Source organism: Castor canadensis, chromosome 17 (assembly GCF_047511655.1).
Source record: "Castor canadensis chromosome 17, mCasCan1.hap1v2, whole genome shotgun sequence".
NCBI classification, from domain to species: Eukaryota; Metazoa; Chordata; class Mammalia; order Rodentia; family Castoridae; genus Castor; species Castor canadensis.
This window is the reverse complement of record NC_133402.1, coordinates 58,943,638-58,959,251: the sequence shown is the minus strand read 5'-3', so window position 1 is coordinate 58,959,251 and position 15,614 is coordinate 58,943,638. Positions and strand designations below refer to the sequence as shown.

The following is a 15,614-nucleotide window of genomic DNA, read 5'->3' as shown; positions in this document are numbered from 1 at the left end:
CATGCCATGGCTATCTACCTGGAGTAGATTCATCCATGAATCTGATCGATGTTAAATGGAGTAAAAGATGACTGACACAAAAAAGTGAAAATTACATGATTTTAAGAACAGGCAGGGCTGACAAATGGCAAAATAAGTCAGAAGAGTGCTTTTCTTCTAGAAGGAAGCCCAGAGACTCTTTCCAAACTCCAGAAATATTTTATATCTTAGTATCAGTGGTGATTAAATATGCAAAAATTCACCAAACTGTGTAGTTAAGATTTGTTTGTTACTCTAATTACATTATATTTCAGTTAAAATTTTCTTACATGGAATCTTCTTCTCTGGGTCTGGACCTAATTGGTGGTGACATGGCTAACTATGGCAAGGTTGGCATCACGGTTCAATTCAGGAGTTTCTGTGATGCCTTCCTCCAGAAAACAGTGAAGAAAACTGGAATCAGTCAGCATGTCAAGCACTCATGATTCTTTTGTACAAAACCAAGATGAAGACACAAGCTGTTGTGCTAAGCGTGGTGGTACACACCTATAATCCCAGCAGTCAGGAGGTGAAGAATTGAGAAAAGGAGGGAATGGGGGGTGGGGGGAGGAGGTACAGGCATCTGGCACTGTGGTCCCTGAAGGAAAATAGAAGCTGGTGATGCTTGGAGCTACACACTGCCATCACTGTGACAGTCAGATGTACTCTACCAGAAGATGAGAGGAATTGAAAGACCAGTAGAGGTGCCACCATCACTAGCCTATAATAAATGGATTCATTTAGGTAACAAGGTTGCCTTGCTATGTTGTTAGTTCTATTAGATGTACTGACTTACATTGTGTAAGTATTGCCTTTTCAAAAGAGATTTGGAAATGGAAGTTCTTCTAATTTGTATTGGAAAAGCTTGCTGAGATGGGTTATAGTAATGCAGTAATTTTTTTTCTGGTCAAATGATATAAGAATATAAGCCTTCCAGGTTAGGTATGTGTGGGCTTTTTATAAATCCGTTCTTGCTAGTTCAACTTTTTTTTTGAGATTCAAGGGTATAAATTATGCAAACTTTTGCTTTTAAATGGTATTTATGTTTTTTTTAATGCTTCTAACGATGTAGGATATACTAAAGAATATATATGAAATGAAAAAAGTTTTTTACATGGAAAAACAAATTTAGAAGGAAACAATACTTGTTAAGTAAAAATGAGGGCTGGGGATGTAGCTCAGTGGTAGAGCGCTTGTCTGGGTCCAAAACCCAGGATGTCCAAAAAAACAAAAAAAAAGGCTGGGCAAGGTGGTATATACCTGTAATCCCAGCACTCTGGGGCTTAGATGGGTTTGAGGCCTATACTACTTCGTGACAGCCTGTTTCCAAAAGAAAACTCCAAACAAAAACAAAGCAAAACAAAAAGAAAAGGCAAGCACAGCGGCATGGTCCTACAGTCCCACCTATCTGGGAGACTGAGGCAGGAGGCTTACTTGACCAGGAGTTCAAAGACAGACCGTGTAACGCAGTGAGACCTCTATGCCCCCACCCAAATCAACATAAAAGGGTAAATTTAACAATATTGTAAAAAGTATTTATTGTTCTGACATATTTCAAAAATTCAATGCAAGAGGAAAATATTCAGAACTAATTGGAAATATTCAATTTTTATCTTTTCAACCTTCTTGATCAATTTAAATATCATGAAAATTATCTGGGTTTTTTTTTTTTTTTTTTTTTTGTAAATTTCAGAGAAATTGCCCCAAATCAGTCAGGACACAATGCTTTAGAATTTAATCTTAGACAAGTTTTCCATGGTCTTCTATTGTTGATGTTCTGTTTACATGACCTGTTTCATTTTGAATTAATTTTGGTGTCTTTGTTCCTAGAATATTGTTTATCTAGTTTTAAAAAATGAGCAGACACACACACACACACACACACACACACACAAAGAAAGCAATGAGCAGAAATGGGATTATCATTGTTTTACCTTCATTAAATTATCTTTTCTGGATTAAGGTTTCCGAAGGTGTTTGTTTTCTTTCCTTATTTTCCGTTTTGACTGCTGGTTCTTCATTGATCAGTTTGGCCTTTTTCTCTCTTGAATTTTTCAAGACACTTGGTTTATTTTAGCTTACCTTAGAGTTAGGCAAACAAATATTTCTTAGGAAAATTTAGAGTACTAAGGTCCCTTAAAAATAGTATTTTTAGAAAGTCATAGGGGTGTAGTTTAAAAATCATCATTAAATTTTTAAGCTGCATTTAAAAAATATGTTATTTGTGAGTGTCTTTAGAAAAATCTTTTCGGGATTTACTCTCAGGTAATTAATTGTCTTTGCAGGGAAAGACGTCAGTCCAAGGGAATTCGCCAATCGCTCTTGCTCACTTGTTTACCTTGGTGTAATTTCACCAAGGTAAACTTCTGTTTCTGGAGATTTCATTTACTCATGTGGTTTGAAGTTTTACCATCCGTCAGACTGCCAGGACACAAGCACCAGTGGTGATGGTACATGACGCCCAGGTCAAGCTGAAAGTGCCTAAGCGTCCTGGAGTAGGCGGTGCCCTTCCCGGCTTCACTCTCGCGAGATTTGGAAACCGGAAGTTTCCTCCGGGAATCCGAGCGCGGCGCCAGCACCTCGGTTAATGTTGGCGGGAACCGAGGCAACTCTGTTCCTGGAAGTCGCTTTTGGGCTGCAAGTAGTCTAAGGCGTTGCGGGCGGCGCCAGGCGCCTGGGGCCGACAGGATGCGGGTGGCCGTGGCCGGCTGTTGTCACGGCGAGCTGGACAAGATCTACGAGACGCTGGCGGTGGCGGAGCGGCGCGGCCCGGGGCCCGTGGACCTCCTTCTGTGCTGCGGCGACTTCCAGGCTGTGCGCAACGAGGCCGACCTGCGCTGCATGGCCGTGCCGCCCAAGTACCGCCACATGCAGACCTTCTACAGGTGAGGGGGGCGGCCGGGGCTGGGTTCGACTCCCTGCTGCCCCTCCAGGCTCCCATCCGCGTCCACCCTGCGTCTCCAGCACCTGGCACTTCGCCCTTTGTATACTCACGGGTCTGCTCTTTCATGGGCATCGTGCCTGGGGGGCGAGAAGGAGGAGCCCGGAGGAAGACGTTGACAGGTTTAGATGCCTACCTTGCACGATGGGACTCTAGGGTGAGTAAGTTCGTTTAATGATCCAGGAGTTTTTACTGGACGCCTGCTGTTTGCTAGTTCCGGGTCCAGAAGCTGAAGTTAATAGCTAAGAAATCCACAAAGTTCTTGACCTCAGTGAGGCACGCTGCCTTGAAATTCAAGATTTCATTCTTAAGGACACAGATGGACCCTGGGGATCTTTTTTTTTTTTTTTTTTTTTTTTTAAATGAGCTCTGCTTTTGCCTTCGGACTTTATTTTGCTTTTCTGCTATGCCCAGTTTGGTAACTGACAACTTTGTCCTTATGTTCTAGGTATTACTCTGGAGAGAAAAAGGCTCCAGTTCTCACAATCTTCGTTGGGGGAAACCATGAAGCCTCAAATCATTTGCAAGAGTTACCCTATGGTGGCTGGGTGGCACCAAACATTTATTACTTAGGTTTGTGTTTGTGTATAATTTTTTTTTGTCATACTGTGGTTTTGAACTCAGGACCTCCTGCTTCATGCTTGCAAGGTAGAGGCCTTGCAAGAGGTACTGTTTGAGCCATGTCCCAGCCTTTATGTATAATTTTTTTTATTTGAAGGGATGGAGGAGGCTGTCAGGATTTTGCATTAGTTGGGCAGCACCTTGAGATGTAGGATGTTTTGGGAATGCCATTAATTTAAATAGTTAATCATGACAGTTTAATTGAAATAGTTAAGTGGCTAATCGTTAAAATATGTCCTTATTTCATCTAGAGTTTTAAACATTAGTATGACTGCAGAGACCTTACTCTTCTGATTGGATTAAAAGTAGCCTTAAACTTTTTATAATGTAAATTATTAAACATACACAAAAGTGTAGAGTAGTATAATGAATTTCTGTACTTGTTCATCACCTTAAAAAATTTTTTTTTCTTTTTTTTTTTTTCATTTTTCTTTTATTATTCATATGTGCATACAAGGCTTGGTTCATTTCTCCCCCCTGCCCCCACCCCCTCCCTTACCACCCACTCCACCCCCTCCCGCTCCCCCCCTCAATACCCAGCAGAAACTATTTTGCCCTTATCTCTAATTTTGTTGTAGAGAGAGTATAAGTATTAATAGGAAGGAACAAGGGGTTTTGCTGGTTGAGATAAGGATAGCTATACAGGGCATTGACTCACATTGATTTCCTGTGCGTGGGTGTTACCTTCTAGGTTAATTCTTTTTGATCTAACCTTTTCTCTAGTTCCTGGTCCCCTTTTCCTATTGGCCTCAGTTGCTTTAAGGTATCTGCTTTAGTTCTGCATTAAGGGCAACAAATGCTAGCTAGTTTTTTAGGTGTCTTACCTATCCTCACCCCTCCCTTGTGTGCTCTCGCTTTTATCATGTGCTCATAGTCCAATCCCCTTGTTGTATTTGCCCTTGATCTAATGTCCACATATGAGGGAGAACATACGATTTTTGGTCTTTTGTTACCATTCTGCTAGCTTGTTTTCAACCCACATCCCTCTAACTTTTTTGTGGAGGTGACTGGAGTATCTTAAAGCAAATCCCAAACATTAGATTAGTTCATCTGTACATATGTAAGTACATAGGTTTTGAGTAAGAAGGATTTTTAAAAATCCCACAGCTAGTTCCATTATTGTACCTAGTTGAAATAATAGTAATTCCTTATTATCTCTTGCCTTGTTCATGCTCAAATTTCCCTGTGTATTCCAGTGATACTTGCTTTACAGTTGGTTTGTTCAACTAGGACCCAAACAAGGTCTACCCATTTCATTTGGTTTTCATGTCTCTGAAAGTCTCTTAGACTATAATGGACTCTCCTCTCTTCCTCCCTTTTTTCATGCCATTTATTTGTTGTAGCTAATCAGAGGTTTGTCCTGTAGCATTCCCTGCATTTTGGATTTAGCTCATTGAATTGTCCGTGGTAGTGTTTAAAATGTTCCATTTATCCTCTGTGTTTCCTGTAATCTGCCTTTAGATTAACAGACTTGATTAGATTTGTTTCAGTTTTAGTTCCTTGAAACTGTATAGTCCTTTCATCTCTATTTAAATGTATATTTTTTTCTACAGTAGTTTTTCCAATGATGAAATCATAACTTCAGAAATTTTGTTTTTCTACTTCGTTACTGATTGATCATCTTTTGACAACTGCAATAGTGTAAAATAGTGATATTGTCAGAAGGTAATCAATCAGAAATGTAGAAATTATAGGTTTTTCATACATTATACTGATTGACTTGAAGATTAATAATGTGTAAATCTACCATAGGACATTTTCCTCCATCTCTCCCACCCACCACCTTTCCCCCTATTTAGTTAGGTACCAAATTATGACTTATTTCCCTTTAATGTCCTATCTCACTTATCTCTCCCAGAATCCACTTAGTGTTTTGGCTGATCTGTTCCAGGCCTCCTCTTCCTAGTCTTACTTTGTATATTGTTGACACATTAACTTATAAAAAGAGTAGCTTTATCATGTACTTATTTTCAAATAATTTTAGGACTGCATAAAATTCCAGGTCTTTAAATAGTTTGTTCTCTTAGTAAAGGAATTGCTTTTATCGATAGTAATTTTTATTTACCTTCATAATTTTCAGGTTTGGCTGGTGTGGTAAAATACCGAGGAGTAAGAATTGGTGGCATCTCTGGCATCTTTAAATCTCATGACTATCGAAAAGGTATTGTTGTTTTGGAGAATTAATATTAAATCTTAGAATTTGCGTGCCCCAGAGTAGATAAGCATAACATATACAAGAGTTTTAAGCTATTACATAGCATGTTTTAAGCTTTGTATAAGTATCTCATTGCTTGTATCTTTCTGTAACTTGCTTTTTTAACATGTTTTTAAAATCCACGTTGATATATGTAACTCTAATCTGTTCATTTGTGAGTACCATTTCATTGCAGCTGTATACCACAATGTACTTATTCAGTCTATTGTATCTAAATGAATTATGCCTTGAGTTTTAAAGTTAAAGGAATAGGTTAGATTCATACTGATTTCACAAATTTCATAAATTAAGTTGGCATCTGAAATTTATATTCTCACTATAACTGTCACATCACAAGTCTGTTTCTGCCCTTGCTTTCCGTGATTTTAAATTGTTGGCAGAGCATACGAAGATGTGCTGTTTGCTACATTGCATGTTCTAGTACAAATTGTAACCACTCTTGAAAAGACAGTTGGTAATAAAGCTTATTTCTCTTCAATTTAAGGTCATTTTGAGTGCCCTCCTTATAATTCATCTACAATAAGGAGTATATATCATGTGAGAAATATCGAAGTCTATAAGTTAAAACAGGTATGTAAAAAGTACATTACAGCAATCTTGAAAAAAATTTAATTTTATACCAAATGTATTTTGATCATATTGCTCTGATACTTTTGAGAATAGCAATTCAGTATTTCTAAAAGTCGGATTTTGAATTGTTTTTAGGAGGTTCACAGATGAACAAATTTTTATTTTTTAATGGTTAAAAATTTGTTTTACTGGGTAATTGTAAAACATTTAATTCACAATATCAAATACTATACTTAGGGTAAGGGTAAAGAATATATATTGAAATAAAGTGATATTTCAAAGAAAATATCAAAGTAAATATTTTAGCCAGGCACAGTAGGAGGATCTCTAGTTCAAGGCCAGCTAGGCTACATAGCAAGACCCTGTCTTAAAACAAAATTTAGCTGTTGGTAAGTAAATAATGGTAATAAACAGAAAATAAGCACTGGGGAAGATGATGGGGGTATGGGAAAATGGTGAAGATGTCATTGAAGCACTGGCTTAAATAGAGAATAGGTGAAACTAGGTTTTTGTTTGAGAACCTACTGCATGTCTGATACTGGGTTGAGCAGCTGTCACACACATACTTCGTGTCATATCCACTCAACTCCTGTGAGGTAGATTTTACTTTGCCTTCCTTACTTGGAGGATAAATCGAGGCTCAGACAGGTAAGTGGCCTGCCCAGGACCCCCTAAGTAGCATAGTGTACTAAATTACTGCCTAACTGTACTCATACTCTGTGCTTCGTTCCTAGAGCCTCTGCAGGGGCAGAGAATGCACAGAGGCCTTTATGTCCTGCTCATACAGTGCCCTTGGTGTTTTTCCCTTTTGCTGTCTAAATCTTGCCAGTCCTTTAGATCCAGTGTAGATACTGCTTTGTAGCCATGCCTTTTCTAATTTAGAGTTGTCACCTTGCTCTGAAATTCCCTTGCGCCTGTTATTGCCCTTTCTAGTTTTTCATCTTTGCCTTACATTTTGTTGTATCTCAAACAGTTATCTTAATAGTTTTAATGTGGTTTTCCAAGTATTTGTTTCAGATTACTTGATGGTGCTGAGGAATAAGTACAGAGTATACTTTGTGTTCTCCCTACCAAGACACCAGCCACTTTGAATATTACATATGTAGTAAAGGGAGAAATTTAAGTTGTTACTATGTGAATATATTAAAAAAAAAAAAAAGTGTTCTTTTGGTTGTCCTGGGGATAACCCCAGAGCAACATGCAAGCTATGCAAGCACTCTACCATTGAGCTGTATCCCCACTTCCCCTAATTACTTTTTCTGATAAATCTTTAAGTTTACTGTATCAGTTGTGTTGGAGATCTCTTGAAATCTGGAGTTTTGGAAACTTCAAAATAGTAATTTATCAAGAGGGAAAGAACTATGGTTACAGACCTCGGCAGTCTAATCAAAGTGTGTCTCTGCTGCCCCGCTTTGCCGCAGAAAGTAGGATGATTTCTGAAGCAGAGGAAAAGCCACTTCTCTGTCTAGATGAATGAGTAGCCTAGTACTTCTATGACTGCCTCAAATCGTCCTTAGAATGAGTTACACAGAAGTCAGGATGTCTTCGTGAGTTTTTGTGTGGTGGTGGAGGGAAGGGACAGCATTGTTTTTGGTTAATCCATTTTTAAGAGTTTTTCTTTTTGTTCTTTTTCTGTTTTTAAAGCTGAAGCAGCCTATAGATATATTCTTATCTCATGATTGGCCAAGAAGTATATATCACTATGGAAATAAGAAGCAGCTCCTTAAGACCAAATCTTTTTTCCGACAAGAAGTGGAGAATAACACGTTAGGAAGTCCTGCTGCCTCGGAGCTTTTAGAGCACTTAAAGCCTACTTACTGGTTTTCTGCACACCTGCATGTGAAATTTGCAGCCTTGATGCAGCATCAGGTAGAAAACAAAAAATTTATTCTTTACTTTAGCAAACACTTACTGAACATCTGTGAACTATGCACTGTTGGCACGGTTGTAAAGCTACAGAAAGAAAGGAAAAATAACTTTACCTCTTATGAGTAACACAATACCTGGTGTGGGGAAAAGACAACAAGCAATTACCAACAGTGTGAGTTTGGTAGAAAAATGTTAAGATGCTGTGGGAGCATCTGGTGGGATGGGGATGGGGATGAGGCAGAAACAAAGAGGGAAAGAATGTTTCCAAAGGAATTGATGGCTCAGCTGAGTCTTGAAGGGCCAGGAAGAAATAGACTCTGTGATGTGTGCAAAGGCTAGAGGTCTGTGAGAGCATGGTTTGGAGAACTACAGCTAGTCCTGTGGCAGAGGCAGTGGGGTAGGGGAGGCAAGAACAAAGTCAGAACTGCCTTCTGGGCCAGGCTCTGGAGTTTGGGTTTTAACCAGAAGGTGATGAGGAAAGTTGGGAGTGTTGAAAGCAGAAGGTCATTTTAGAAAGATTAGTTTGGCAGTAGTTTGTTTGTAGATTGGAGTGATGTGAAGTGGGAGAACCAGGAGGCTATTGTAGCAGAAGACAGGGTTCTGACCTGAGACAGAAAGAATGTAGAGAATGAAGCAGGCTCTAGAGAGATTTTGGAAGCAGAATGAACAAGATTTGGTGACTGAGGGAGGAGGAAATCTAGGATGACTCCTGGAGTTTTCTTTGGGTAAATACAGAGATGAGGTCCTTGATGAAAAATAGAGAATAAATATACAATACACTTAGAATGAGGTCGTTATGGAAATATTCTCTTCTTCCTTTCACCTCTGATTCTGGTTGAATCTCTTTCCCATGAAGTATTCCATAGGAAAAACATTTAGAAAATGCTGGGTTAACAGATGACAATTTCTTCTCACAGTCTTCTATAGAATTCCCAAGAGTCTTTAATGCACTAATGGGCACTGCCTTTCTCACCTTTCTCAAGTGTGGAATGTGATGTTACACATCTCATTGAGAGTTACTTGACCAAACACTTTTTTGTGTTAGAGGTACACTTTAACAATAATCCTGAAAGTTTTGTCTGAAAATATTCCTGAGGCTCTTTCTATTCTGGACTTAGTCTTCTCCTGAGTTTCACTGGGAGAAGGGCAGAGGTTACTCCTTTACTTTCCTTTGGGCTATGCCGCACCTGTATGCATCAGTCTAAGTCTAAGGCAGCTGTATGCATCAGTCACCTTTTCCACATCGAGAAGTTAGGGCACTTGGATTTTTTCCAAGCCTCTCATTGCTGCGTTCTCCCAGTGCCATCTCCTGTTGTCAGCCTCAGGGACGTGCATCTGCATGGTCCCTTTTTGCTGGCTTCTCAACCTCTGACTTTGCCAGTGCATTGTTTGAGCCCTTTCACCTGCACCAAAGGTCACTTTTCTCAGAAGTGGTTTGCTGCCAAGATCTACCCATGATCTCTGTGCCTCCCACCTTTCTTAGCACTTCCCCAGCACACATTGACGCTTGGTCCTCGGCTGGACATACCTTACTTGCTTCTTTGTCTTATTTTATTTTCCTACACACAACAGTATGACTATTTTCAGTGTGTCACTTTTGTGCTATTTCTGGTATGACTTCATGTTTGTGGTTTCTGCCTATTTTTTGTCATTTACTTCTGAAAAAAATAGGTTTATTGTGGTATAATTTACATATCAGAAAATTAACACATTTCAAATGTATAATTCAGTGATTTTAAGTAAATTTTCAGAGTTGTGCAAATATATGTAATCCAGTCTTTTTGTTGGTGTTTTTTTGTTTTTTTTAGTGCCTTGTGCTTGCTGGGCAAGCTCTCTACTGCTTGAGGCATGCCCCAGTCCACACCACTCAGTTTTAGATCATCTCTATTGGTCCATGTGTCCATATTTCATTTGTTTTTAGTGCTTAGTATTTTATGGGTATATCACATTTACTTTTTTGCACCTGTTATTTTTTCATTGTCTTCTTTTGGTGTTGTATCTAATAAACCTTTGCCTGACCCAAGGTTACAAAGATTTTCTTCTATCATTTCTTCTAAAAATTGTATAGTTTAGTTGTGCCGATTTACTTCAGGCTCTTCAGTTATCTTTTACACTTGTATTATACTCTTTGATTTATGTGTTCTATGCTTTCATTCAACATCATCATTAACAGTTTTTGCTTTGAACTTTGGAAGGAAATTGAAGCCCAGAGAGGTTAAGTGCCTGGCTTACTGTTGGCATAAGTGAATATAAATTACTTTTTTAAAAAGCAAGTCATTCTTTTGACACATAACTTAGGAGTGTATGTGATAAAGGTCATTCCTGTCCTATTCAGTGCATGCCTTACCTGTGATATCTTAACATTATTTCTTAACTCATCATTCATATTGCCTAGGACACGGATACAGGACAGACAGCCAAAGCAACCAGATTTTTAGCCTTGGACAAATGCTTACCACATAGAGACTTTCTTCAGGTAAAAAGAGAGCAAAATAATTTTGCAATATGGTTTTATTCTTCCAGTGATTAAAGAAGTATTTTTAATTTTCCTTTCAGAATTTATTTATGCTCTTTGTAATTTATGTGTTCTGAGAATTCTTTGGGGATATTTAAGCTACGTTAATGTTTTAAAATTAAGTTAATTTAAGGTTAAATTACTTAAGTTAGGTTTAAATTCCTTTTTAATTATCTTAAGTTATAATAAAATGTGTAGACTATTGAAAATACATGTATTACCCAAAATTGTAATTTCTTTCATAGGTATTAGAAATACAACATGATCCCGGTGCTCCTGATTACTTGGAGTATGACATCGAATGGCTTGCTGTTCTCCAGGCTACTAATGACCTTATTAATGTCACTGGGAGCCTATGGAACATGCCTGAAAATAATGGCCTGCATACAAGGTAAGTCTGACTTCTTTAGGACTTGCCTTCTCCATTGCATGTACAATTTGGTCTCTCTCACCTTCGTTTGTTTTATTTAGTTTTGGTGTTCCCAAGGAGTTTGTTTGCTGTATAGAAAGGAGGAGGGGGCAAGGTGACTTATTTCCTGGGATATGGGCATTTGGCAAACTCCTTACAAGTGCCTGCTCAGTGACCTGACATAACCCTGTCAGTCATAATTGCCTGGCATCTCCAACTAGGGGCTGCTGGGTAACTGGGTGGGTGCAGACCCCACCCTCAGTGGGCACTGGCCATGTGACAATGCCTTTGTTTTGGTTTTTTTGGTGGGTTTGAACTTGGCTTCACACTTGCAAGCAGGTGCTCAACTGCTTGAGCCACGCCTCCAGTCCATTTTGCTCTGGCTATTTTGGAGATAGGATCTCTTGAACTATTTGCCTGGGCTAGCCTCAAACCTTGATCCTCCCAATCTCAGCCTTCCATGTAGCTAAGATTATAGGCACAAGCCACTGGCACCCAGCTTCCTACCCTTGCTTTTAATCAAAGAAGTTATTACTGGTTAAGTTTCAGAACAAGTGAGGATTGACTGTTACTGTCAAGAAAATACAGGTTTTCCGTTCAAGGGAGGCAAGAAAACGGTCTGTCAAGCATTGACCCAAATAAGTTTGAATGAATATGTGTGCATAAACCTATAATATGCTGAAGATTTGCTTCACACATTAAAGTGATGATACTTGTTTTGTGGTGTGAGCTACCCCAAGGGGTCCTTGTTAACTGTAATTTTACCAATATGGAATTTTTGACAGATGGTTTATTTTTCATGCTTACATTTTCACCTGGAGTTCATAGTTAGGTTTCATCATTTATTGTTTGAGGCTGATAAAATGTAAAAGCTGATGGATCTGACTTTTATAGGTGGGATTATAGTGCAACAGAAGAAGCCATGAAGGAAGTAATGGAACAAATGAATCATGACCTCAAAGTTCCTTATAACTTCAGTGTAACAGCTGCTTGTTATGACCCTAGCAAGCCACAGGCACAAGTGCAGCTGCTTCATAGGATCAATCCTCAAACTACTGAATTTTGTGCCCAACTTGGCATCACAGACATTAATGTCCGGCTTCAGAAGGCCAAGGAAGAACACCACCTGTGTGGTGAGTCTGAAGAGGAGGATGATGTGGAGAGTAATGACTCTGGAGAAGACCAGAGTGAGTATAACACAGACACATCTGCCCTGTCCTCTATTAACCCAGATGAAATAATGTTAGATGAGGAGGAGGAAGATAATCTTGTAAGTATGCACAGTGACGTGAATACCCCGTCTGTAGAACCTTCTTCCGATCAAGCTTCTGACTTTTCAACAAGCTTTTCTGATGTCAGAATCTTGCCAGGTTCCATGATTGTGTCTTCTGATGATATATCAAGTTCACCAGTTGGTAGAGAAGAAAAACTTGGTGAAGTTGTGGAATTAGGGGATGGGAAAGACTTAACTGAGGGGCCGTTGAAGAGGTTGAGTAATGAACATGAACCTGAACAGAGAAAGAAAATTAAGAGGAGGAATCAAGCCATCTATGCTGCAGAAAATGAGGAGGAGGAGGAAACATAAGACAGTTTACTTGCCTTAGTATTATATGAGGATACATAATTTTCGAGAACCTATTTTTAAAGCTGGATTTTTGATTCAAGACTTGACTTTGTAATAATGAAGCTACATAAGAGAATTATACTTGGATATCAATTTGTCTTTCGGCTTTTGTACGTTTCAGATACAAGCATTAAAATTTCATACATTATTTGATTGATTACCTTGTTTTTGAAGACACATTCAGTTCAATGCATTTTCAGCACTTACTGCACATGTACTTTGTGTCAAACACTCTTCTGTAAAATGGGACTATGAAGATGGATGAGACAGGGATTTTTACCTTCAAGGAGTTACTGTAAACTTTTGATGTATAAAAAATGGCATATTTATGCTTTGTGTTACAAAGTTAAATCATTGTGTATATAATCATGTATGTGTTCTTTTCATTTAAATTTTTCATAATTTTTTTCCCTGATCAGCTCATAATGTCTGTCAAATTGAAATTGAAATTGAAGATGATACATAAAATTTCAGGAAATAAGTTGTTGTAAATACTAAACATTGGTTAAACATAAAATCTTATACTTAATTGCTAAAAATTAATACCCTTACTGACCCTTGCATATTATATTTTAGCTGTAGCTTCAATTTTTATGTAACTATAGTGACTATACAGGTTTCTTTTGGCACAGTGCAGTTTAGTATTAATTACCAACAAGGATCAAGGTGCACAAATGCTGCCCCTTGGGCTGCACAGTGCATTGGAAAACCATATGGAAAAACTACACCTCAGTGTTGTCTCTGGTTAAAATGCCTTGGACACCTAAGGAGATTGCCACCTTGGACTTTGGGTCATGAGTCATAGATCGAAAGGTTGTTCTAGGATCTCATTATTCCACTGCAGTCCAAATCCAGGAGCCAAGTGAGAATAATGTAGCATAGGCTTCCATCTTGTCAGCATTTGACTTGATAAAGGTCTCAAATTTTGGGGCTTTTGCCTTATTCCCTTCCATTTTCCCTTTTTTTAGTCAAGTATTTAACATGTTTATCCTTATGCATATACAATATGTAAAGCTATGAATTTCTACCAGTCACTGATTTAAATGAATTCCATAAATTCTGATATTTAGGGTTTTTTCCCCCAGGAAAAAAATTTTAACAGGAAAAGGAATACATATAATTTATTACATGCTAAATGCTTTGGGAATTTTAGATTCCCTTAGAAATTCTTAAAAGTAAAAGTAGTTAGATATAAATCAAATACAAGAAGCTGGCCCTGGTGCTGTGTGCCTGTAGTCCCAGCACCCGGACTGAGGCAGACCTTCATGATTACATGTTCTAAAAAAAGAAAAAAAAAAGTAATCTTCTATCTTATCCAGTCAAGAAAGAAAATAAATGGAAATACAAAAAATAAATGACAGGGAAGAATGCTGAAAACTATTCAGATAATTATTCTATGTGAATTGGTATAAATTTGACAAATAGATGGTTAAATTCCTAGAAAAACAGAATTCACTGATACTCACTGTCATGAGCAAATCATGTTAGAAACATAGATGACCATGCTTGTGTCTTTCCACAATGTGAGAATTTAGTGAATAACAATAAATTCACAAGCTCCGTCAGTTTCATTGACTTTAATTCACCAAGTACTACTGATTTTATTTGATAGCCAGGGTCACTGGCAATCATAGGTTCTTTTATTCCAACCTTAATTGCTAATTTAGCTAGCAGATCACAGATTATATTTCACACCATGACATGTGGATTACAGAATGACTATGGGTTCAAAGGGGCCTTACTGAAGGCAAGAGCAGAGCTGATACAGATGCAAAGAGTGTCACTGCCCCTGATTAGGTAGGGTTAACAATGAACCCTGTCACAGAGCTATTGCAGCCAGGGGTATTAAAGCACAGAACTGGCTCCAGGCTTACTGGGTCCAGATGGGTTGTGTCAATCGGGACTGTGCAGAGTTGAAACCCCACAGAACAGTCAGGAGTCTGTTGACAGTGGGTGATGCATGCACCAGATGATCTGAGGATGGGCTGGTAGGTGCTGCCATGTCCGGGTTAGGTGCTTTACACGATCCAAGTGAGGAGGTTGCATGATTCATTGCTGTGTTCAATAAACTCAGCGGCATTGTTTTTCTCATGGTTTTCATATGCATGTGTGTTCATGTGTTCCGAGTTTATTAAATAAGTTTGTGGGTGGTAATATTTTATTTGCCTAAAGAAGTTATTTACTAGTCTGTGCTTTCTGGCTTGTGCTTCACCAGTAGTTGTTTACTTGAACAAACAAGATGTAGAGTCATCCTGCCTTAGCATGTGTACCCAAAATTGAGCAAATTGCTATTTATGGCTAAAAAAATGGCCTTCACAGCCTGAAAGCTACTGTTCTATACATTATGAAGTGACTTTGGAGCAGGGCAGAGCCTGATCCCTACGTTCACCTTTGTAGAAATGAAGAGTTTAAACAAATTCCCATAGGAAGCATAGAGAAAGCTATCACAGAATTACCCCCCATAAAAAAGGGCCTGGTCCAGGAAGTTTTACGAGGAAGTTACCAAACTTCCCTAATTTAAGTAAGCTGTTCCAAAATATTGAAAATGAAGGAAAGTTTAAAGTTTCTTTTTGTGAAGCAAGTATAACATTGACGCAAGCTCTGCAAAAGAGAAGAACCCAAATGAATCACGCCTGTGAATAGGAGTAATCTATAATACATTTTAAGATGATCTGGAGTGACCAACTAATACAAAGGTGGTTCAGTATTGGAAGTCTGTCCATATAATGGACGTATTAACAGATCTCAGCACACACATCATGATGATATCCGTGGATGATAAAAAGGCCTCTGACAAAATTCAACACCCATTTTCTGATTCTGTGAAAACAA

At 38.5% G+C, this 15,614-nt stretch overlaps 1 protein-coding gene across 2 annotated transcripts; it reads left to right on the top strand.

Moving 5' to 3' along the window:
• Positions 1–2,558: 2,558 nt before the first annotated feature.
• Positions 2,559–14,873, top strand: Dbr1 (debranching RNA lariats 1). Of its 2 annotated transcripts, none has more exons than XM_074060290.1 (8): positions 2,559–2,903; positions 3,408–3,532; positions 5,661–5,741; positions 6,280–6,365; positions 8,010–8,234; positions 10,630–10,710; positions 10,995–11,140; positions 12,053–14,873. In XM_074060290.1, the coding sequence occupies exons 1-8, from the start codon at positions 2,707–2,709 to the stop codon at positions 12,741–12,743; spliced, it is 1,632 nt and encodes a 543-aa protein (XP_073916391.1). In that variant the 5' UTR covers positions 2,559–2,706; the 3' UTR covers positions 12,744–14,873. The 2 variants fall into 2 exon arrangements, with proteins under 2 accessions (XP_073916391.1, XP_073916392.1); XM_074060291.1 differs by lacking the exon at positions 2,559–2,903 and adding an exon at positions 2,913–3,116.
• Positions 14,874–15,614: the final 741 nt, after the last annotated feature.

Excerpts from the sequence above, each read along its gene's own strand:
- Dbr1 (XM_074060290.1), top strand. The coding sequence starts at position 2,707 with ATGCGGGTGGCCGTGGCCGGCTGTTGTCACGGCGAGCTGGACAAGATC. Across the intron at positions 6,366-8,009 it reads AAGTCTATAAGTTAAAACAG|CTGAAGCAGCCTATAGATAT; the intron begins GTATGTAAAAAG and ends CTGTTTTTAAAG. Across the intron at positions 8,235-10,629 it reads CAGCCTTGATGCAGCATCAG|GACACGGATACAGGACAGAC; the intron begins GTAGAAAACAAA and ends CATATTGCCTAG.